General features: G+C 37.0%; 1 protein-coding gene across 5 annotated transcripts in view; it reads left to right on the top strand.

The window, feature by feature from the left end:
* The window catches only part of AGK (acylglycerol kinase), a 103003-nt gene that overhangs the window by 34445 nt on the left and 44167 nt on the right, over positions 1 to 24391 (top strand). For all 5 annotated transcript variants that reach the window (XM_072652552.1, XM_072652553.1, XM_072652549.1 and 2 more), the window contains exons 3-8: positions 3954 to 3993; positions 9908 to 9987; positions 16996 to 17071; positions 19199 to 19291; positions 21407 to 21439; positions 23553 to 23647. In XM_072652552.1, the coding sequence (XP_072508653.1) occupies positions 3954 to 3993; positions 9908 to 9987; positions 16996 to 17071; positions 19199 to 19291; positions 21407 to 21439; positions 23553 to 23647 (417 nt within the window). The remainder of the gene's footprint in view (positions 1 to 3953; positions 3994 to 9907; positions 9988 to 16995; positions 17072 to 19198; positions 19292 to 21406; positions 21440 to 23552; positions 23648 to 24391) is intronic.

Below are 24391 nucleotides of genomic sequence, written 5' to 3'. Positions count from 1 at the left end.
GCCATCTTTTATGTATAGTCCTTACAGCATTAATACTCTGTCAGCTGTGATAAAAAACAAACAACCCTACATATCCTACAGATTTCAGTAGGCAAAGAGGAGAGTAGAGAAAATACTTTGTCATACTCTGCTACCCTGTAATAAAATACTTTAGGTTAACTCATAAATGGTTGCCTGTTTTTATATCGGAAACGAATAACGGAAGAGAAATTGATCCTCCCACATTGTTCTGGGTGACAGCTGATTTGTTTTTGTTTTATTTGTTTTTTACACCTGCCATTTCCCCATAAATCCATGTTGAATTCTCCTGTGTTACAAAAAACAAAACAAAAAACAACTAAATGGTTAAGCAAAATTAAAAAAGCAGCTTCTGTTACTGCGTGCAACATTTTGTACCTCTCTACTGAGAGTTGGGAAGTGGATTTAATCATTTGTTTTAATGGACCATCATGTTATTACTGTTAACCTCAGGTCAATTGCCTTTTTAGTGCTATTTTAGTTAGTGTGAAAATTGTTTTCTTCATTCTGCTTTCATCACTTTTCATCAGTTCATAACAAGTTTTCTCTTAGTTCTCTGATTTATCCTTCTTTGTCATTCTGTAGGGTTCAGTGACATTCCATTATGTTCACAAGCCACAGTCTATTCAACCATTCCCAGTTTTATAGGTAACCCATTTTTGTTTCCAGGTAAAAAGAACTCCTGTAGATATTTTGATAAAAATGGGACCTTTTGGCCCTTGACCTCCTTGGGATATGTCTTACTGTAGAATCTTTGAGTCAAAGGTCATGAACAGTTTATTGGCTCTTCTACTATGAGATAAAACTTTTCCAGAACAGTTAAGTAACATCATGCTTCCTTAGTGGGGGCTGATGAAAGTCTGTGCTACTGTTAGAAGGCATAGATATTATAATGTATTTTGCCAGGGTGGTCAGAGCCTCCCATCTCTGAAGTCTATACATCAGTGAAAACATTGCCCTTCCCTCAGTATCACAGAGCCCATGCTTAGCCTTGGTTTCACTTTTTTTCAGTGACACGGGGATGCTTATCCATGATAGGGTGAGACATAACTGCTTCTGGCATCTTGTTCATATCTATTCAGTTCCTTAAGGGACTACATCTCTGGCCACGTCACCTAGTGCCAGTGCAGATAGTGGCTCAGTTACGGGATAAAAGATGTGAACTGAAAGGCACCTGAGAAGTCATCTCATTCAGTCTCTTCATTTTATAGATGAGGAAGCTGGTAAAAGGTGGTAAAGATGTCTTTGTGGATTTATACCCCAAGGTCCCTGCTTCTTTATCCCTGTCTTCCTAAGATTCATCTCTTGTGGCCTTCGGGCATCAAAATTGGTTGGTTCAAAAAAATGAATTAGTGGGCTTCTTGTTAGCCGTGCAAGGATCATGCATACAACATAATATAGGGCCTGCCTTCATATAGTATTAGAGGATATTGTAATACACGGTTCTTTTTTGTGTTGTGGACTTCTTTGACAGTGTGTAGCCTATGAACCCCTTCTTAGAATAATGTTTTTAAAGGCATAAAATATATGCACTTTCAAAGGAAATCATTTATATTAAAATAGAGTTATTGATTTTTTTTTTAAGTTCATGAACCCCTGGTTAAGAACCTTATTTATAGAGTATGACAAATCTGTATCATGAGGCCCCTTAAAAATTCAGAAATATAATTAGCTAGCAGTGATGTTGTAATGTCAGTATGTGTATGTGTTTCCAGTTCTTTACCTGAGACCCCCTTTGTAGGAAGAGACATTGCTCTGTCACTTATATCACACATGATCAGAACACAAAATGGATATGACATCCCCTTCTCTGGGCTGCAGTTTGCCCTCTAATACATCGTTTGCACAAGCAAATGATGGAATTTGGCCAGGGAATCTTCTCTTCTAGGGTTGCCTCATACACTGTGTTGTGTATTCATCATTATATGAAGTGCATTTGGGCATTCAGAAGCACAAAGGAGAGAACTTTTTTTCTACTGCGGACCTGACCTACAAACAAATTAACAAAAGGAGTTAGGAGTTCCTCTATGAGGTGGTGCCTGACCTGAGCCTTGAATGAAGTCAAGTTTTCTGGGAGGAATGGAGGATATTCTAGGCATGGGGGCAGCCTTTATAATGGTCTGAAGGAACAGTGAGGAAATCGAATGTAAAGGGAATAATATGAAAAAAATCTGGCAAAGTTGCTGTGAGTCAAATTATGAAGGACTTTAAATGCCGGTTGAGAACTCACTATCTTATTCTGGAAGTAATATGAGCTTAGATTTTTGAGCAGGAGAGTGTCTTTTGCTTTAGGATCAGTTATTTTGACAATGGTATGGAAGATGAATTGGAGGGGGGAGAAACTGGAATCAGAGAGAGAAATTTAGAGACTATTTCAGTATCCTAGATGAAAGTTGATGGGGAGTCTAAATGAGAATCATAGCTTTGAGACCGAATAGAAGGGGGTGGGAGTGAGGGATACTATAGAGGCAAAATTAGCAAGACATAGTAGCTGATTAATGTGAAGAATGAGGGAGAAGTATGGTGATGCTCTCAACTGAAACAGGAAAGTTTAGAGGAACATTTGGGTCTGTTGTTGATAGTGTTTTTCAGGGGGAAGAAGGGCACATGTTGGATAATGTGTTTTGTGTTGGACTTTTTAATAAGATGCTCAAAGGACTTCTGTGTGAAGATGTCCAGCAGGGAGCTAATGTGTGACTGGAGTTCAGGTCACTGATGGAGACTGGTTTTGGAACCGAACAAAGATTTGGGAATCACCTTTATAGAAATAACAATTGAATCCATGGAAGACAATGAGCAAGAGAGGGTACAGAACCAGGTGGGAACAGAAAAATCAGAACAGAGCCTTAGGGAACTCAGATTTAGGGACCTTCTATCCAGGGTCTTATGGTTACACTAAATTACATTCATGTTGCAAAGCCAGCTAGGGAAGTCAGCTTCTTGTTTCATTGGAATTGTAATGAAACTTTGTTCTTAGATAATACCATTCAAACTAGCAGCTTTTCTACTTTCTAGATGAGTGGTATTATTTAACTTGGAATTTAGAGATTTTTATAGCTTAGCAGGATGTTTTTTCAGGCCTTGCTATATCATAAGAAAATAAGTAGGCAGCCCTTTCCTGTAGCTGTAGTAAAGAGCGAGCAAGAAACTGTTTATTTCTTTTTTTAGTTCAATAATAGATACAAGAAAATGGATTTGAATTTGTATTGAAATGTAAAGAACACTAAATATTAGTGGAAACGCATAGAGAAAAGAGTGAAGGTATAATGATCTTTTTTCTTTCTTTCTTTCTTTTTTTTTATGAATTGCCTTTTAGTTGCCCAATCCAAGCACAGATTTTCATAATGGCCTAGAATGACTTGAAATTGCTATCTTAGTACTGCCAGCAAATTACATCCATTCTGCACTGAGCCTTCCATTGAAAAGATTGTGGAATTGTTCGCCAGAAGAGCGACTTGGTGCCGTAATGATGCAAACTGTATTTAAAAGCTTCTTTAAAACCTTGAAGCTAAATAGATGAGCTTTTTCTGACAGCCTCCTTTGAATTTTCTTTTCTGAACTGATCTTTGTTATGCGAAAAATGACCTACTTATGATATCATGGACAGTGACATTAAAAAAGAGAAGTCTGACTTTAAATGAAATTGCAGGAAAAAGAAAAGAGATTAAGAAACAAACGATTTCATCCTTATCCAGTGACCAGAGTAATTTAGCTGGTGAAGGAATAAAAATGGAGATTGTAGAGATGACCAATATTGAATTTTCTCCAGAGAGGTTATTTTTCAAGTTTTTCCATGCTATGTTATCTGCTCTTTAAGACTTTTAGTAATTTTAAAGGAATGTTTACATATGTTTGGCAAAACAAATTCTTTATTTGAATTCTAAACTTTTCATTGAAAGCTAATGTCCATTTCCTTTTTTCTTTTACCCTGATAGTGATAACCTACTAAGGAGAGCAGCCTGTCAAGAAGCCCAGGTAATACCATTCGGTGTGATAAAATTAAATTCCACCTTTCTTATCGCTGACTGTTCCGGGGTCTTTGGCCAGATACAGTGCCTCACATCCCTGGAGCGGAGGCCATTTCTTCCTAAAATGAGGGGCTGCCTCAGGCTGTGAGCCAACTCCTAATGGAACAGGAACTGATTAACCATCTGGTGAACAATAACACTTTGTTTCCTTCTCCCACCCACTTCTCCCCCACTTACTTGGTTCTATAGGAATGCTAACTAGCAGTGTGACCCTTGGCAAGTCACTTAACCCTGTTTGCCTGAATTTCCTCATCTGTAAAAGAATTTGGAGAAGGAAATGGCTGGCCACTCTGGTACCTCTGCCAAGAAAATCCCAAATGGGTTTTAGACTAAACGGGGGGGGGGGGCGTGGAACCTGAAATAATAACCCTACAGCTTCATAGTTGGCCTAGCTTGGGCTCCTTAGATTTGCCTTTGCATGGAATGACCTCTGAAAGACTGATCCAATTGTGGGCCATCCCTACATCTACATGACCTTTGAGGACTATACACACATGTAATACTACCACTTTGGGACTTGCCTCTCAAAGTTTATTAATTGATACTATTAAAACCCATCTCAAAATTCTTTTTTGTTGTTCTAGACCTATGTTTTATCCTTCTGGAAAATTGCCACATTTATCTGCAGTTTACAAGAGAGCACCATATTCACTTTATATTTTGCTCCCCTTCGCATAAGAGCATATATAACTTGAAAAGGCATTAGAAGTTTTCTGATACACTCCCTTCATTTTATAAATGAGTAAACCAAGGCCTAGTCAGGTTAAATGACTTGTCCAGGGATCCACAGGTAGTGAGTGGAAGCGTCAGGATTCAAACTTAGGCCTTCAGACTCCAAATCCAGGCTGCCTTTTCTGTGGGTTTGTAGCTTTCTTTAATCAAGATGAGTCCCAAGTTTCAAGGAGTTGGTGACATTTTGAAAATACATTAAGTATCCATTAAGCTTATCATGTCAGAAATACAAAAAAAATCACTAAAATCATCAATGGAAAAGAGAACAGTACATTGAGCTGGAGAGGTGGGTGGTAGACAAATTCACATTCATTCCTGAAATATTTTCAGAGATTTACTGATGTTTCATACTATTAATAGATTCCCACTAAAGTGGGAGTGATAAAACCACTTTAACTCTGTTTTAAAATCTTGTCAAGTTTTCCATTTTAAAATGTTGTTTAGAAATGTTTTGTTCTGATAGGGACATTTCTTTAGAATTAGTTCTGAAGAACCCTCTTGCTAATACAGACTTTACAAAAACAGGCTGTAAACATTTCAGGTGGTAGTGTCACCTAAGTTGTTGAGGAAAGTGGTTTTTTTTAATTGAAATTGCAGGTAACAGCTAAGCTAGCAGGTAGTAACTGGAAATTCCTCTTGGGAGAGGGAAGATGACTGCTTTAAGAAAGGAGTAAAAGTTACTTGCTTCTGGCTGGGAAGTGGCAGTCATGCAGTTTTGCCAGACTGGTATAGAGTTGCAGTTATGAGGCCATGATCTCCCTGAAGCTGTTTGGAGAGTGAGCATAACTTACTAACAGCAAATCTTCCTTGCTCATAGAATAAGAAGTTTAGAAGGACACTTTCTAACTAACTTGATCTAAAAAATTTAGACAAGTAAATAGACCACATTTGAATTAGAATTAGAAAGAAAACTGAACTGACTGAAAAGTAAAGAAAAAAGCCATTGTCATTGGTAGGAAATTGGAAGGGCTCTTAACATTAATCTGGCCTGAAGTCTCAGAGGCTTATACCAACTCAGAAGGAATTTTATAATATTAATAGTTAAGCTTGAATAGAACTTTCTAGTAAGGCTTGTGTAGTTAGATTAAATCAAGGATTAGTGAAAAAGTTTCCAAATTTTCAATAATAAAGCAAAGACAAGTAAATTTACCCTAAAGATTTTCAGTGACTAGGCAAAAAAGAGAGTTCCTCATCCTATCAGAAAATGGTAGGCTATAGGGGTAGCTAGGTGGTACAGTGAATAGAGAGCTGAACCTGGAGTCAGGAAGACAAATCTACCCTCAGATACTTACTAGTTCTGTGACCCTGGTTAAGTCATTGAACTCTCTTTGCCTCAATTTCCTCATCTATGAAATAAACTGGAGAAGAAAATGGTATACCACTGCAGTATCTTTGCCAAGAAAACCCAAAATGGGGTCATGAAGTGTCAGACATGACTGGAAAAACTACTGAACTGAATAGATTGTTTATTGTATCAACCTATGAGAAAGTACCCACTCAAAACCATGGAGATCTTGCTTAATCACTAAGTAGTGGATTCTAAATAAAAGTATACAACTAGGCAACATGGATAGCTAGCTGCATAGTAAACTTCAAACTCTAAGAATGCAGAGTCACCAGTGAGACCTTTCCTTTGCATTTAAACTCTTGGCTAATTTGTTTTATAGATAATAAACTTGTGAGAATAAAGAAGATGGTGTTTGTCATCTTTGTATTCCTAGAAACAGCTAGGTGCCCCATTGGATAGATGCCGGGCCTACAGTCAGGAAGACTTGAGTTCAAATATGTCCTCAAACACTTACTGGCTGTGTGACCCTGGGCAAGTCACTTAACCCATCTTCCTTAGTTTCCTTATTTGTAAAGTAGGAATAATAATAGTCCCCACCTCACAGGGTTGTCATGAGGATCAAATGAGATATTTGTAAAGTACTCAGCATAGTACTTGGCACATAGGAGGCACTATATATGTATGTTTCCCTTCCCCTCCTCCAAGACTTCTAGGCACATTGCCCAGCACAGTATGTCATTTGAAATGAATGAAGGTTATTGAAGGTAGACTCCATTTTGTCTAAATTGACCCTCAGTTGACCACAGGCACTAGATTATCCTTGGATCTCTCTTCCCTAACCCCCTGTTCCCCAACCCCAACATGAAATTTAGAACATTCTGGCCAGAATTAGAGAGGACAACTTATCCTAACAATCAACATCTCACCTAAATAGGCCGTAGTTCTACTAGACCAAACTGTCTGGGGCCTTTTATCTGTACTACACGTTCAAAAGTACAGCTACTTTTTCAGCTAGACCTTGGAGACCCTTTGTTGTATAGTCTGGCTCCTGAGAATACAGATATGGCTGGAGGAAAAATCTTTATCCGGATTACAAAAAGAACAAGTTGTTTTTCTAAATTTGCTCAGGCTTAGTTGTCAGTCAGAAGCATTTATTAAGTGTGTACTGTGTGCCATGGAACAACCACATGCTGCTTAAAATAGAATAGAATTTTTTATAATAAATCATTGATGATGTGTTCAAAAAATGTGCAGAGACACATGTATAGGAGTTCTGTGGCTACTGAGTTTTCAGCTGCTTCATTTGGCCCCTCTGTGGCACAGCAGTACTGTGCTTCCCTATCCATTTCCAGGAGTGCAGTCTAGGCCCTAGCAGTGGCATCTGCCAGGAGCAGCAATGTTTTACACTCTGAGAGGTAAAAGGCTTGTACCAACAAGCTTATAGTACCTTTTGTGTACAGTAATCATGGGCAGGCTGGATAAGGAGGTTGGCAGAATTCCTTTCCTGTCACACGGGTAGGGCTGGAGGTTATACTCATAAATCTTTCAGGTAGATTTGCTATTTCTGTTTACCTATATCTTCTTCCTTAAGGGGCATGGGAGATTTCTTGTTTGGATTATGCCACTACCTGAATCATTCAGGGAGGACTTACTTTTATAAGACTAGAGATAATGAAGACTAAGAAGATATATACATATCTGTGTGTGTATATGTGTATCTGTTTATAGATATATAGGTAGATATACACATACATGCATCTCCATATAAATATGAACCAGTTGCTTAAATGTAGCTTTCATATTTTCTCCCCTTTCCCAGTCCCCTTTAGTCTTTTTCTCCTTAACCGTTTGTTGCTTGACTGATTCTTTCTTCACCTCAGTTCGTTCATTTTGAAAGATCTACTCCTGCTTCCACTTCCAGCCTCAGTCTAGTATTTTTCTCTATCCACAAAAGCTATCAATTTTTCTATTTTATATACACACACTGACACACCTCCCTGCCCTCTCCCCCTCCCCCTCCCCACCTTTTGTTCTTGTATTCTCATTGCCTCCTGATTCTCTTTTATATTTTATATCTTCTTTTCAGATCTGTCTTTTTGCTTTGTAGGGCTATAGAATGAGTACTGCAAGGTTATGAAAAGGAGGTCGTAGATTGATAGGTTTTTATATATAACATAAAAATTGTCTAATAAACACCAACATTTCATATAAATAGCTTTTGTAATTAAAGAGATAAGGATAATACTTTAACAACCAAGGAAATGGTGAAGGGGTTTAATTTCCCCTCTGACAGATTATAGCCTTTCTGGCCATGTCTTCTTGATCATGGCTGTTGATATTTCTCTTCTGGGGGGGGGGGGGAAGGTTAAAATTAACATGCTTCTTTTGATAAAATGCCCTGGGAAACTAGGAAAAGCTTTCTTTTGCACAATTTCAAATTTGTTTCACTGGAAGGTTTTTTTCTCCCAGAATCTAAAGGAAAGTTGACTTGTTTTGTACTCCACAGACCAGATGTCTATAAACCTGCCTTCTCTTAATTTGCACAAGATAAAGTTGGAGTTGAAAAGCTATATCAAAGAATTAATGAAGAGTGTAGATAGAATAAGGAACAAAAACTCAAGATGGTCAAATTTAGGTTGACCAAAAAGAATCATCTACTCTCAACTTGATTCTTAGATTCTAATTCCTACCCCTGTGTCAGGATCCTGTGACTTCTCATTACCAAAGTCCTGGAATCTGACAAGGAAGGGCTCAGGGCTTAGAGGACATTGCCATGGCCACCTTTGTCACAGACTCTGTGACATAGGTTTATTTAAGAGCAGCAGAATGCCGCTTCTTACACGCCGCCTATCCTGATGCTCCCAATTGTTAATGTTTTCCCCCACTGCTCAAAACAATTGTATTTATTTTATTTTTGTTTTATATTTATTTGTTTGCATACATGGTTTTTCCCTCCTGGTAGAACACAAACTCTGTAGGCTCAGGGACTATTTTGTTTTTGTCTTTGTTTCCCCACTGCCTGGACCACAGGTCAATATTCAGTTGATTCTTGTTGAATTGAATTTATTTGTAAATCTGTCTTCACTATACCCATTCTATATGGTTCTAAATAGTTGTTCTGATTTCAAGTAACTGACTCAGTCCACAGTAGGGTTTCTTCCCTTTTCTAGCATGAAGACTAATCCCTGTTCTGGCACGTTGGCCCTAGTCATTTGAAGGACAATTAAAACAGACAGTTATCAGCAAACATTTATCCAAACCTAGTTCTTTCTCATCTCCTAACCCTGTGCAGTCTATTTTTCTGCCCTATTCCTACCCCAGCCTTTGGAGCCATTGGGCATGGTGACTCATCCAGGATCACAGGGCTACCCAAGATCAGGTGTCTTCTGAATACTCATTGGTGCCCACTTAATGGATCCTAGCTTTTCATATCCACCTGCTGATTCTTCCTCATTGCCTCAATGGAATGAGTCATTGACAAGTTAGCCGCTGCTACCCCTACAGAGAAGGTCTTTTCCAGTAATCGTAACCGAACAGTTTCATAATTTTAGTACTTTACATGTACTGTAACAACCAAGATAATTTCTACCCACAGTAGGATTGTCATTTCATTCCACCTCTCATAGGTGACAGTTTATAGGATTGAGCAAATAGTTACTGTCTTCTGACATTTAGGCATGCTGTGGTTTGTAAATATAGGGACATGAAGGCATTTACTTCATCTCTGGTAAGGCTAAGTGCAGTACAGGTTGAGAATGAGTTATTTTGGCACAAAATAATAAGTTTAGTAGCTAAATAAAGGACTAGGGAAAATCCATTTTTAAAACTTTAATTTTCTTAGGTATTTGGAAATCAACTCATTCCTTCCAATGCACAAGTGAAGAAGGCAACTGTCTTTCTCAACCCTGCAGCTTGCAAAGGGTAAGCGTGTGTGTGTGTGTGTGTGTGTGTGTGTGTGTGTGCGCTCATGTATGTGTATGTTTCATTAAATATAAATTACTTACTTTGATAACTCAGAGATCTGGAGCTTCCTCCGCTGGTGTCACTCAGGTTGCTTTAGTGACAGCATGGATAATCTTCCAGCATGGTCATAGTTGAAACATGAATCATGCTGAACCTGCCTTGGGGCTAAACTTTTCTAATTGAACTAGCTTGACCTCAGACACATTAAATTAATCAGAGGACTTTTAAAGCGATTTAAAGCGATTATCATTGCTTTTGAGAACCTAAGATTACCAGCACACCATGATGAGGTGCTGGAGAAGAGTTTTGGATAGACAGTTAATAAGAGAAAAACTGTAACTCAAGACTAAGTCAAAAGAGCTAATTTTCCTACTTTTCTTCCAGTCAGACCTTGGCACTCTGATCCAGGTAGCTAAGATCAGAGGGAGGCAGATACACAAAACCATTGGTAACAGGAAGTTAGTTATGGCCCCTTCGATACCTGGCTTGTACTTAAGTATTGTTACTATGAAAATTGATTTTCTTTTTGATAAATGTATTGATAGGGTAGTCATCTTAGAAAACCACACTCATTCAATAATGTTGCTCACTCTTGTGGAAAAGATTGTATATCTAGATACTAAATGTCAGAGACAGCATTTGAACCCTGGTCTTCTTGACTCCAAGTCCAAAGAAGATCCACTCTGCCACATTGCCTCTAAGCAAGATGTAAAACCTGGCCTAGGTAATAGATTCAGAACTTGTTGAATACCTGGATTTAGGGTGGTGTCCAGTGAAATTGCTAAGATGAACAAGGGCTGTAGTTATCAAAGTAACAAGGATACAAACATACGTCAGCCCAGGACCTGATTTACATTCAGCCTGCTGACAAAATCAAGGTGACTGATATTTAGTACACATCATTTGAAATACAAACACGTGTATACACATGGGCCTGCAACACATGTGTATGCACATATATGGGTGTATATTTCTCACTGTGCTAGGCACAGAAAGAGATACAAAAGCACATAAAACTTCCCTTTCCTTAAGTAACTTACCTGAATAGCAGCCTATTTAAATCTAGTCATGTTTAGAAAATGTACACACTATTCAAATTCAAGAGCATTTTTAAAAATTCATCCTGGCCCTACTTGGGCCATACATACACCTACATACAACAAGTAGCAGTAGCTCCTTGAGGACAGGGACTGTTTTCATCTTTGTTTGTTATCTAGCACAGGTTTCCCACCCCTGATCCTAGTACCTAGCACAATGTCAGGCACACAGAGTAAGGTCTTCATGCTTTGTGAGTATTTGAAATATCACTAGTTTATCCTCTTGACATAATTGTAGGATGGATTAGAGAGGCACAGCTTCACTTCAGCTCTTCATAATATTTTAACAACCATAGCAGTTGTAAAAAAGAAAACAAAAACCAAACCACAAAATCAAATGGAAAGAATAGTTTGTCCTACAACTGAAATAAAATATTTGAAAATATATGTCTAGTCTAAAGAACAAATTGATAGAACAAGCAACAAAACAGCATTATACAGGTCTGCTTGGTGTAGTGTTTTAGCTAGTTTTAGAAAAACATGATTTTATGAAACACTATTATAGGGTACAGTAAGTTCCATGGGAACTATAGTATTGCTGTTGAACAAATGTCATTGCAGTGGGGATTGTGTTATAGTAAGGCTTGGTTATAATGCTACTGCTGTTATCGTGGAAATATATTTATCAAGACAATATTATGTAAGGTCTGTTCAAATGTCACACTATATGTAATAAACAATAATAACATATATTTTTGTATATGAGACTATATATAATATATATTATATATGAAAGATGCGTGTGTATATATACTTGTGTGAAAAGCACCAAACAAGTGATTCCCTGAACAGAGGAAGAAATGGATGATGTTTCTGATACAGACTGTAAGATACAGCAGTTAGAAGTTTTCAGTTGCCTGGATGTCTCTTACAAGATTCAATACGCTAAAAGTGAGTGCATGATAATTTTTTTTAAATTTATGTATTTTATTTCAACAAAAAACATAAAAACAAAGTAAGTTCCTTGAAAACAATAAAATACATAGAATATGTATTTTCATAATTTATTATTTGTTAAAAAGAAAGGGAAGCTCAGGCCTGTCAAGATAAGTTACCTGAACAGGAGGCAGACTGCCCAGCTCTCTTGAATTTATTCCAGCAAAATACTGACATTTGCTCTAGACTAAATAATGATCAAGAAGTGCAGTCAGAAATTACTGTAAATGACTTTTCATTTTGGAAGTGCACAGAAAGTCAGCCAGAAGTTCATAGGCAATAGGAAAAAAGGCCTCTCCAACAAAGCCAACACCAGTACAGAATATCCTCTCACCACAGCCTTAGACAGGATGAGTGTGACCTGTATAGCTCTATCTCTGGAGGTAGCAAAGTGAAGAATTCCCCTGAGAAAGTATCAGAGGAGAGATCTTAGAAGCCTTGGGGAGTAGCAATGAACAGTGACCAGTAGTGCTTCAGTGCGCAGACCTCAAGAACCTGGGCCCAGAAAAGATTCTGAAAATCTAGCACTCTGAATCTTAAGTTCCAGTCCGCCTTATCCTGGGAGGTGGAGATAAGCACTAGAACCCAGAGGATCCAGGATGAGACCAGGAAATACCAACCAACTCCCCCAAAAGTGCAACAAGGATTAGAAATGGGTCCTGGTACAAAATATCAGTTCAGAAATTAAAGCTGAAGAGAGGAAGAAATCAAAGAAAACAATGATGAATATCAACTGTTGCAAAGCAAATTTAGAGATCTTACAAAAAGAGAGTAACAACTGCAAATAGAGGCTTAGAGGCTAAGATGGATTTCACACAAATACTATATCAGTACTTAGAGGAAATGAAGCAAGATTTAAAAAGAAAGACAAACTCTGAGGAAAGATTTGGAAAGAGAATAAGTAGCTTCAGAGAGAAAATGGTAAATCTTACCATTACTAAATGGATTTCCTGAAAACTAGAAGAAACTAAATAGAAACTAATGAATTTTTGTAACAGCAAGAAATATTAGAACAAAATCAAACAGTTGAACTTATAGAAGAAATGTAAGGTATCTGAAATAAAAAATAGCTGACCTCTAAAGGCAAGAGATCCAAATCAAGGAAAGAAATTAAGAATCATTTGGATTCCCTGAAAACCATGATTTTTTTTTTTTAAGGTTAGACGTTATATCTTAGGAAGTCATAAATCAAAACTGTCCAGATCTCTTACCTGAAGACCATGTAAAGATAGTCTGCTGATTACTTTTGAAAGGAGCTCCAAGCTCTGCAAGCATCTAGAATGAAGCAATTTAGGATAACTGGATAGTGCAGTGATTAGGGCACTGAGCCTGGAGTCAGGAAGACCTGAAATCAAATCCAGCCTTAAAACTTAATATGTGACATTGAACAAGTCACTTAACCATTACCTGCTTCCGTTTCCCCATCTGTAAAATGGAGATAATGATTGTACACACCTCCCAGGGTTGTTACGAAGATCAAATGATATATTTGTAAAAAGCCCTTAGCACAGTTCCTAACATAGTAAGTACTATATAAACATTAGCTGTTATTATCATTATTTTACTAAAAACCAGGTATCTTGGAATATAATATTCTAAAAGGCTGACAAGGTAGGTTTATAACCAACAATAACTTATTTGATAAAGCTGAGTATAATCCCACATGGGGGTTGGGAATGAAATAGCAGACTTTAAAGCCTTTTCTGATGAAAAAGAGCAGTGCTGAGCGGAAATTTTAAAATATAAGCACAAGAGTCCAGAGAAACCTAGAGAGGTAAATTGATTTGAGCATTGGGAAGGAGTGTTATGAGGGAGAAGAAACAAGTGTCTCTTCATGTCTTCAAAGGGTATTAAATTAAGAAAACAAAACAACAATCCAAGGAGTAGATTGATTCCATTCTGAGAGTTTGAAGAGGAGAAAGAGAATAGAGGGGTAAAAGGAGGAATACACTGGTGGAGAAAGGAGAGAGGAGGGGGTATTCTTCATAACTGGGAGTACATGAGAAGAATATACAAATGTGGAGAAGGAATGGGAGAGGGGGCATCAGGTGAGCCCCTCCTTTATCTGAAAGGGGCAAAGTAAGCTTGAACACAAAGTGTAGCATAGAATTGCATCACAGTGTGGGAAACAAGTAAGGGGGAATAAGGAGGAGGTTCAGAGGGAGGATAATATTGGGGAGGGAATAACCACAAGCAAAATAAACTTTCTGATCCAGAAGGAGCGATGATGTAGGGGAGGGGAGAAAAAGAAGTCAAGTCAGACTGGAGTGTCTTATTACTTCTTGGACATTTGGGAAATGGCTAGAAAAAATGTGGCATATGAATATAATGAAATGTCATTGCACCATTAAAAAAATGACAAAGGAGATGGTTTTAGAGAATCCTGGGTAATATGAGCCGAAGCAGAGTGAATCCAGCTGAACCAGGAGAACCATTTATGCAAAACAAGTGTGAAAGATTTCAGAACTCTCAACTCCTTGAGAGCAGGGTCTGCTTTTTGCCTTACTTTGTATCCCAGATGTTAAACACAGTGCCTGGTACATAATAGGTTCTTCATAAATGCTGATTGGCTGACACCAGAGACCCTTCAATGAAGCACATTGGCCACCTGTTAACTGAGAGAAAAAAATAAAGGAGCAGAGATGTTTTGGGAGATGGCCTCTGTTTGGATTCATTTTGCTTGACTGGCCTTATTTGATACAAGAATTTTTTTTTCTTTATTTCCTCAGTTTTTAATGGGGGCAAGGGTGAAGTAGAGATACTAAAAAAAATTATAATGATTTTGAAAATGCACAGAAGGGAACCAAAGGAAATTCAGAAGAAAGTACAGCCAATCAGGACAGTTTGGAACATCACATATAAAATTTATAATTTTTTTTTAAGCAAGTGGTGATTCATGGTTTCATATAGTTTCTCATGTTTTAATATGTGTGTGGAAATGTTCATTCTTGGTATTTAAGTTCATAATAAAAAAAATTTCACATCCAAAATAAAGGAAGACTATACTTTTCACAAGTACCAACATTATCCCTTGTGTGTAACCTAAGCTGTCATTTCTTTTATCTTCATTTGTATAATTGTAGTCAACGTATAAATTGTAGTCAATGTATATAAATGTAGTCAGTGTATAAATGCATCTGCCTTTTTCACTCTGTATCACAATATAAACCATGCCATGTTTCCTTGAATTCTTCATGTTTGCTGTTCCTTACCAAACAGTAATATGCCACATTTTGTTAGTCCATCTTTCAGTCATTCGTTGGGAACATATTTTCCAACTTCTGTTATTACAGATATTACTGGTGTGATTGTTTTTGTACACATAGGGCTTTTTCTTCCTACTAATGATTATTCTTGAGGTATAGTAGTAGTATTATTTATGTCAAAAAGCATGAACAATTTTGTAACATCTGTTGTGTAATTTCATATTACTTTCTAAACTGGCCAGACTAATTCACAAATTCATCAGCAGCAAATTAGCATTTCTGGCACTATATCATATAGTATTTGTGATGGTGAGCATCACTATTTTACCCTTGATCTTAATGGGAAAGTTTCCAGTGCTTTTCCATTACACATAATACAGAATTTTGCTCTTAGTTGCCCTTGAGTCTCTCATCTGCTTCAATTATTAGTATAAGAATTTAGATGAAATTTGGTAATTGATCCCACATATAATTATATAATTTGAAGCTTTTGCCTAGCAGTAATACTGTTCTTATTGATACAAGTCATTTCTCTAACTCTTGGATCTTGAAAATGTTTCATTTCTGTTCAGTAGACATTTAATAAATGTCTTTTTTGTGCATAGTCCTGTGCTAAGGGAACTTGAGGACAAAAACCATAATTTTTGCTTTCAAGATGCTTACATTCTGTGAGACACAGTGTTTATTCAAGTAAGTAAATAAGTATAATTTCATAGAACATTAACAAGTGGGATGATCAGAAAAAACTTCTCAAAAGTAATAACAGGTGAATTAAGGTTGGAAGCAAAGTACGAGTTCTGAAAGCTGGAGGTGAGGCAGTGCTTTCGAGACATGGGAAATGGCTTGTGTGAATGCACAGAGTAGGAGTTGGAATGTGGAGTTCAGGGGCAACTAATCAGAGTGGATTTCACTTCAGTGTTTTTTTTGTTGTTTTTTTTTTTTTTTTTTTGTCTAGAAAGCTTAGTTCCATTTGGGAAAGACCCAGTACCCATTCTACTATTCTAGTGGTGAAAATAGTCTATTTTTCTATCCTTTTAGTGTCTTAGTGTTAGAAGCTAGCTGCATAACTGGATCAATGGATTTTTTAGCCTCACATCATTTCCTTAAATCACGCCTTTTCTAAAAACAAAGAAAAACAGGTGGACAAAGTGCATGTACAACATTCCATTGTCTCCCATTTTTCTTTTGAGAATAGACTTGAGTCCTCAGTTCTCTGCATCTAAAATTTTGTTGCAATTAATCTGAATTCAGCTTCCTTTTAGCGTGTTTTTCATTTATGTTGTTGAATTCATTGTTTATATTCTTTTCCTGGTACTGCTGTCTTTGTATTTCTGAATTCTTCATGCTTGTTATTTCCATAGCTTAGTAATATTTAATTGCATTCATATATCACAGTTTATCAACCATTTCCTGATAGGTGGGTATTCATTGGTTTCCAGTTTCTTGCTGCCACAAAAAGTGTTACTATAAATATTTTAGCATGTATGAGACTTTTCTTTATTTGACCTCGAGGGCAAATGCCAATTGTAGAATCTCTGGGTCAAAGAATGATTTATTTAGTAAGTTTTTCTGGTTTTTGTACTTCTTATAACTCAGTGAATAGAGTAAAGCCTTAAAGGTCCATGGTGTTATTTCATATTCTTTTCTATAGAAGGTGTGTAGGCTTTTAAATCTCCCTTTGAAAGACTTCTTAAAATATTTTTTTCTTGCTTTTTCCCTATTTACAGAAAAGCCAGAAATCTTTTTGAAAAGAATGCTGCCCCAATTTTACACCTATCTGGCATGGATGTGACTGTAGTCAAGGTGAGACCGACTTATCAGTGTACCTTTACACAAAATGGATCCATAGAACAGTCCACCCTATATATCTCTAGACCTCTTGAATGAATGAGTCCCTTTATTTTATGTGCCAAGAATTGTGCTAAGCATTAGGGATACATTACAAAAATGAAACTTGTCCCTGCCCTTAAGGAGCGTACATTCCAATATGGAGAGACAACATATATAGGGAAGTAGAGGCCAGGGGAGGATATTGTGGTTTGGAAAATTACAGAGATGGTGGGTGGAGCCATAGAGGAGTAGACTGACATATCCTTTCCAGGAACAATGACAGACTTAATGGTGGCTGGGAAGGATAAGTGAATTGTTGAATTGTTGCTGGGGCCAGATCTAGATATAGTAGGTTCCAGTGACCACCGAAAGTCAGGGTAGTGGGACATCAGGGCAGGAGCTCTGTGTATGAAAAGGGACAGATCCTCGAAGAGTTGGTTTCTGATCAGGGCAGCATGGCAGCTGATAAGGAGCTAGCATCCTAATATTTAGGACAGGACTATCTTTTGCCTCTTTTTGTATCCCCAACCCTAAGCCCAGTACCTGACACATAGTAGGCACTTAATAAATGCTTATTGAATTGAATTTAAAGAATCAGTCTTCCTCCTTGTACAAGTCAATCAGTGTGGCCATCTTCCATCCTTTGGTAACTTTACTATTCTCCACAGTTCCTCAGAGATGAACCACAGCAATCCAGCTACTCTGTATAGAAGGCCTTTTGGTCCTTTGAAACCAAAATCACATAATAGGCTGGAAGAGAAAGTGAAAAATGATTTCTCCTTCTCAGGCATGTTAAAGAAGCAAAGGTCAAAATACTCACTGTTGTATTTTGGCATTATATCATGAAATTATTGCTTCTTAGATGAAAAGGGTTGTTATAACCATGAGAATTTCCTTTTCTTCCTGAGGATTATTTCAGTGCCTGAGTGTATAACTGTAGCCCCTCAGAGAGGCCTTCCTTTCTCTCCTTAGAAGGAACTCTACCCTTGTAAGTGCTCAATGATTTAATTAAGAGGAAGAAGGAAAAACAAAAAGAAATAATACTATTTCAGAAATTCCTGTAAACACTATAAATCTGATTGAAGTGTTTGTTGCATATTGGGGATGAGTCATTCAGAGATCAATAGACATGTATATGATTCTGTCTTGCCAGCTATTTTATGAGGCTGCATTCGTATTTTTACTCTGAATTCTATTTTTATCAGTTTATTGCGCAGAGCTCCTAAAACAAGAATGTTACACAATGTATTTTAAAAACTAGCTCCTCAGACTTAAACTGTAACTTCTTTCTGTGATCTAATGGTTAGTCTGTGCTGTCAATTTCCCTCCCTTGAGTAAGAAGTGAGGCCCCAGAGTCATCTCTAAAGCATTGTTTTACCTGAATTTGTTGCAGCTACTGTACAGCTAAGTTTTGCCCATATGAGTGTTCCCCATATGGTCTCAGTTGGATATGGTTTTCATTTCTTTTAGTTCCTTGGTGACTTTTAAAGTATTGTTCTGTCACAAAGATAAGCACATTTCATTTTTTTAAGTGGCTTCTATAGGTCGATACTTAGCTCTAAGCAGATACAAATACTGTCTCTATATGTTTAAGATTTTATATGCCAGCTGTACAGATTGCTAAGTACAAACATTGCTCTCCTCCCAAATAGCATAGAAATATCTTTTCTGTCCTTTGCAAGAAAATACTCTTGGGATTATCCCACACACCTGTGGAATAATAAATAGTATATTCACACCTGTGCATTTAATTTCTGTATTGCTTTGAAAAGAAAAGTATTGAATAAATGTAGTGATGAAATGAGCACTTGCTTGAGAAGCTGGGAGCTTTTTTCCTCACCTGCCCCTGGTCCTGACCATATACTTTTAGATCACTCATTTAACTTCTCTGGATCTCGTTTTTTTCACGTATAAAATGTAAGACTAGAAATCTCTGAGGTCCTTTGCAGGACTTAGGCCCAGTTATTATTTTGTTAACATGTTAGTTATCAATACTTTACTTTTTGAGGGGTGACTAACTTGAAAGTTCAAGATTTTAAAGTTTGGGTACTTGTGGTCCTTGGATTGTTCAATTGAACCAGGGCTTTCTTTCCATCCTAGACAGATTATGAAGGACAAGCCAAGAAGCTGCTCGAATTAATGGAAAACACAGATATGATCATTGTCGCAGGTGGAGATGGAACTCTGCAGGAGGTAGGAGTATTTTGCTGTTTGAAAGGATATTGAGGAAATAGACACCAGGTCTTAGTGTGTTGCTGCTGAGGGATGGCTATGTTCCAGAAAAATGATTTCTTTCTAAGCTCTAATTTTTAGGGTAGTTACAACTTTCTGAAATGTGTATTGTGGTAAAATTTCTGCTGTACTCTTTGCCCACTTCTCTAAGACCTTCATCCCAAGGGCGAATTTTCCTTCCATGTTTACTACATTTCACTTAGCCATGAGATAAAATGGAGAAGACTTTTTTTTTATTGTGATATCAGTATGTCAAACTGTGAGAGAAAGTTTTGTGATATGACATATAAGCAAACCTTAGTATACATACCGCTTCCTATACCCCCTTCATTGTATGTAGAGTGGACTTACCTATTTACGCCAGCATAGATTTTTCATTTCAACTTTTCAACTTTCAACTACTTTTTTTAAAATTTGGTTTCATAAAGGCAATGAACCTTTTTCCTTGAAAAGTTTGCCATTTCTGTGCAGCAAACTCTGACATCTTTAATTAAATATCAGAAAGCTATTAAAGACACACAAATGCAGCCCTTACCACTGCTTTTCTCCTTGACTGCTGCCTAATGAATACCAATACCTCATTTCAAGGCTTTATCTAGTGTAATGTGGTTCCTTTTCCTCACAGATCCCAAAAAAAGAAAACTGCACTAGTTAGACTTCTATCTGATGCTTGTATTAGACATTCTATTTTAGAGATCTCTTTAACATATTTTGTTGATGGTGCATTTTGTCTTTACATCATAGTCATTCCTGGGAAATCTCTTCTTCCATTCCTCTCTCATACTGAACCTTTCTTTGTAGCAAAGAACAACAATTAAACAGAACATCTCACAGAGGGACTGTATCTGATCATGTGATAACATTTTGCCTTAGTGCTTGCCTTCCTCCCTGAGGAGAGCATCTTCTCTGTAACAATCAATGATTTTTCATTTACTCTTCTTTTTTAGTAATATTTTGAAATACAATGTTGTAATCATTTTTTGTGTATGTTCTTTTGCTTCTGTTTATTTCACTCTGTAAATAGGTCATACACATCTTTGCCTGTTTTTCTGAATTCCTTCTGTTCGTTTCTTACTGTATAAAAATATTCCACTATGTTATAACATAGTTTTGTGTCCGTTTTCTAATTGATGGACACCCTCTTTATTTCCCAGAGATCCTTTTTTAACGGCTATACTGAATAAATAACCTGAATAAATTGTTTTTGTATTGCAATAATTGCTTTCCAGTGAATTATATGATACTTTGATCAGATCAGGAAGATGTCACATAGGCTCTTTGGCTGTAAAGGATAAGAAAGAATGACTTCAATTTGATAAATATCTGTTAAGTAAGCTATTAGATTTTGGGAGATACAAAATACAAAAAGTATTTTAGAAACAATTATAAATAGTATCTGTACTCAAAGTACTCATATTTACTAGGGAATGCAACTTCTAAAGCAAGTTAACAACATAAGTTGAGAAAGAACATTAATAATTATATGAGTCAAAAAGATAGGAGGATGAACCTAACCAGAGCCTGGAAGGAGGGGAAGTATTGTAACAGAAAAGGTTATATGTGGAAAGTGATTTGTAGGCCTCAGGGATGAAACTGGGCAAAGTAATGAAAAGTAAAACTTGATAGTATTTAATATTTGTTGCTGGCATTGTTTTGGTCTGAAAATGAGAGGCTGATAATTTAGTTTTGAATAAACTGAAAAAGTTGGGAGGAGGGGAATTGCACCTAGGTTTTAGGGAGAAGGATTATTTCTTTTGAAGATTGTGAATACTGCTTCTGTGAGGAAAGGGAAGAAGAGTGCTCTAGGGAATATTTCGGAGAGGTTTGGAGCAGTGGAGTCAAGGAAGAGGCCCCAAACTGACCTTAATTTTCCTAGTGTAAGAGAAAGCATTATTTGCTGTAAATGCAGAGGGTAAGAGAACAGCATGGGACTTGAGTAAGAAATGTTTTAAAACAGCTACATTGGAAGTTAAGATGGAATAACAGGATGATGAATGTTGTAGGTTTCTATTTAAACTGACTCTAATTCCGTAAGGTGAAGGAAGTGCTTGTAAAATCTCTTACACTTCTTTGTAGGTTGTTACTGGACTTCTTCGAAGAGTAGATGAGGTAAGCATGTGGAACTTCTAAGCTCTAAATTTTGAATTTTGCTCCTTTTTATTTCCCTCTTATTCCTTGTTATTTTCTTTCTCTCTGTCTTCTATGCATTTCATTGAAAGAACTTCCTACAATGCACTTCCTTGATTTGGGGGAGAAAAAGTACTCGGGAAGTACTGGCTTCTCTACAATGAGGTGTTTTCATTATCACAATGAACATCGTCGACTATTCATGTAACAGGTCCATCTAGGACTTTCCCAACAGCTTGTACCCACTGTTGCTTTACTATATAATCTTCCTTTCTCCTGGCAGGAAAAAAAATTGTTTTCTAAAGAATCTTTTCTACAGAAACAGTCTTTGGGGATATTTTATGCCCATCATTTCCATGGTATTTGCTGCATTTTGGTTCCCTTGCCACCTTCCTTGTCTCACTAGCTCCTCATTTCTGTTTGCCTCAGTTGGGAATTTTCCATTAGAATCACATCAGTTACAAAACCAGAGGAACTTGGAGATGTTTTTTTTTTTGCTTCCTGAAGAAACTTAAAGCCCTCTCTAAGTGGTGTGGTAGGGGAGGTGAAAATAGGAATGGTTAAAGTGTCAGGAAATTTCTCAGCCTGGGTTCCTTCCTAGAGAACCCAGCGAGAATCTTTCCTCACCAGACTGGAAGTCAACGTGAGTAACCAAACTGAAAGGGAGATAAATTTACTAACATATTAAGGGAGATTGCCTTTTTATCATTAGTAGCACTCCCTAGTGTACGGATTTGATCTCTATAGTTTTTCTGACCCTCTCAGAGTACACAGCCAATAAGCAGTATTCTTTATCATTTAACTGGACCATTGGAAAGCTTATTACTGGGGGAATGGGAGGTTCACCTATTTGTTGACTGTTCATCTAGGCTATTAGTGAAGCTTTCTGGTAAACCCCTTCCAGTTATATTGTATATTTCTAAAATGGTGTCTTTTCTTCCTCCTCAGAAGCCAACTTAATTTCTTTTGTAGGTTGAATTCAAATGAGTCATGTTGTAGGTCCTCTGGGTTCCCTTGGTCTAGAATTTTTGACACAAAGACAGCTCATGGGGAATGCAGATTGTTTTAAGTCATCAGAGTACAATAGTGTAAGCTGCAGAGTTGTATAAATTCATTACTTTAGATCATCTTGCTGTAGCATACATGTCATGTAGTTTACTGTGATTGGTTTATAAATTGAAGTCTTCGTAGTAGAGAAAGAAAAATAATAATTTTTAAAACTGGGGTTTTTTTAAACTGAAAAGGATAGCTATGAATCATGCAGGTAGAACTCAAAGGGCCCTTAGAGGTCATGTATCACAGCCCTTCATTTTGCAGGTGAAGACATTGAGACTTCAAAGGACAAACTGACCTGCATAAGGTCACCTTGTAAGTGACAGAGCTGGGATTTGAACCCAGTTCATACACCACTGCCTTCCTCTGTCATATTTAATTTTGTCTTGAATGATTGTCTTTTGTTCTCAAAGAGGACCATGACATCAGGGAGATGAGGACCTGACTTGCAGTTGACTTTGATTTGAGTGAGGAAGGGCTGTGCAAAGTCACCAGCCTCACTTTGTCTTCCAGACCCATCTGGGTCCAGTGAGCAAATATAGATCAGGACAACTGGAGATGGCCCAGCATCTTGAATGATAAAGCAAGTCTATCTCATAGAACCGTGGATTTTTAAAATTTAGATAAATAAAATAAAAATATATTTAAATAAAAATGAAGTTTGATTTAATTTTTTAAATCAAATTCAAGTGTTTGAATTCTCTGTTCAGCATTTGCAAATTGGGAGGAAGGGGTACCTAATTTATTCTATCCTTCTGTTTATTTTTAGTGTATTTGCATCAATCCATATGATCATGGCCCTGTTTATCTCACAAAGCTCTTTTCTAACTTGTTGGCACTGGTGGATTCTCCAGAATCTTTCTGCCAAATTCTGAGTCATTATTCATTGATTCCCTGGTTTGAAGAAGTGCCTAGTTTGGCACTGATACCTGGGTGCCATTTCCAGGAATAGGAGTTGTATTGTCATAACTAGCACAGCTGTGGGCTTTTCTTAACCTAATTTTTTCCCATTCTCTTGCTTTTTTTTTCTTCACCTCTCCAGGTTATCTTCAGTAAGATCCCCATAGGATTTATCCCACTGGGACAGACCTGCAGTTTGAGCAATACACTCTTCCCTGAAAGTGAAAACAAAGTCCAGTAGGTTGTATATGTGGGAATTTAACATTAATGAATGGAAGGAAAAACTTACATGTGTGATATATAATGTGTTAAAAGTGTTGTTAGCTTGTAGTCACATATCGAAGATATAGAAACAATAATTATGTGAAACAAAATGGTAACTATGGAACAATGTACCAGAATTTCTGAGTTATTACTAAGGCAGTACTTATATCCCTAGAGACAGAAATTGTCAAGTAGAAAAGGAGAGTATTAAGCTGAATATTCACTTAAAAGTTAGCCAAAATAAACCCAAAATAAGCAAAAAAAAGAGGAAATTCTGAAAATTAGAGGAGAAATGGTAAAGCAGAAGCTAAAAAGACTTTAGAAATGATCAATAAAACTGAAAGTTTTAAGTCACAGGGAAAGAGAGAGAGGTGAATTAAAATAGTTATAAAAGCCCTGGTAGGAATGTGGGCTCCTTTATGAAGAAATGGGTTGTAATGAGAAAGATAGTTCTTGAGCGCAAAGATAGCAATAAATGCTTAAATAAATGACCTTTCTGTCAAATGTTACATTTAGTAACACTTCTGGTTGTTCCCATCAGTAGAACTTAGAATTGGAGTTGTTATTCACTTTGCTTTGCCTTGAGTGGTAGTAATAATGATCTAATAATCTAGTAATAAGGATTTTCTAGGTCCCATTTCCCAGTGTACTCTTGTGAATAAGATATGGCCAGGGAATTGAAAGTAGTCATTGCTTGAATTAAACCTGGTCTCACTG

Source organism: Notamacropus eugenii, chromosome 3 (assembly GCF_028372415.1).
Source record: "Notamacropus eugenii isolate mMacEug1 chromosome 3, mMacEug1.pri_v2, whole genome shotgun sequence".
Classification (NCBI taxonomy): Eukaryota; Metazoa; Chordata; class Mammalia; order Diprotodontia; family Macropodidae; genus Notamacropus; species Notamacropus eugenii.
This window is presented reverse-complemented; position numbering and strand designations above follow the sequence as displayed.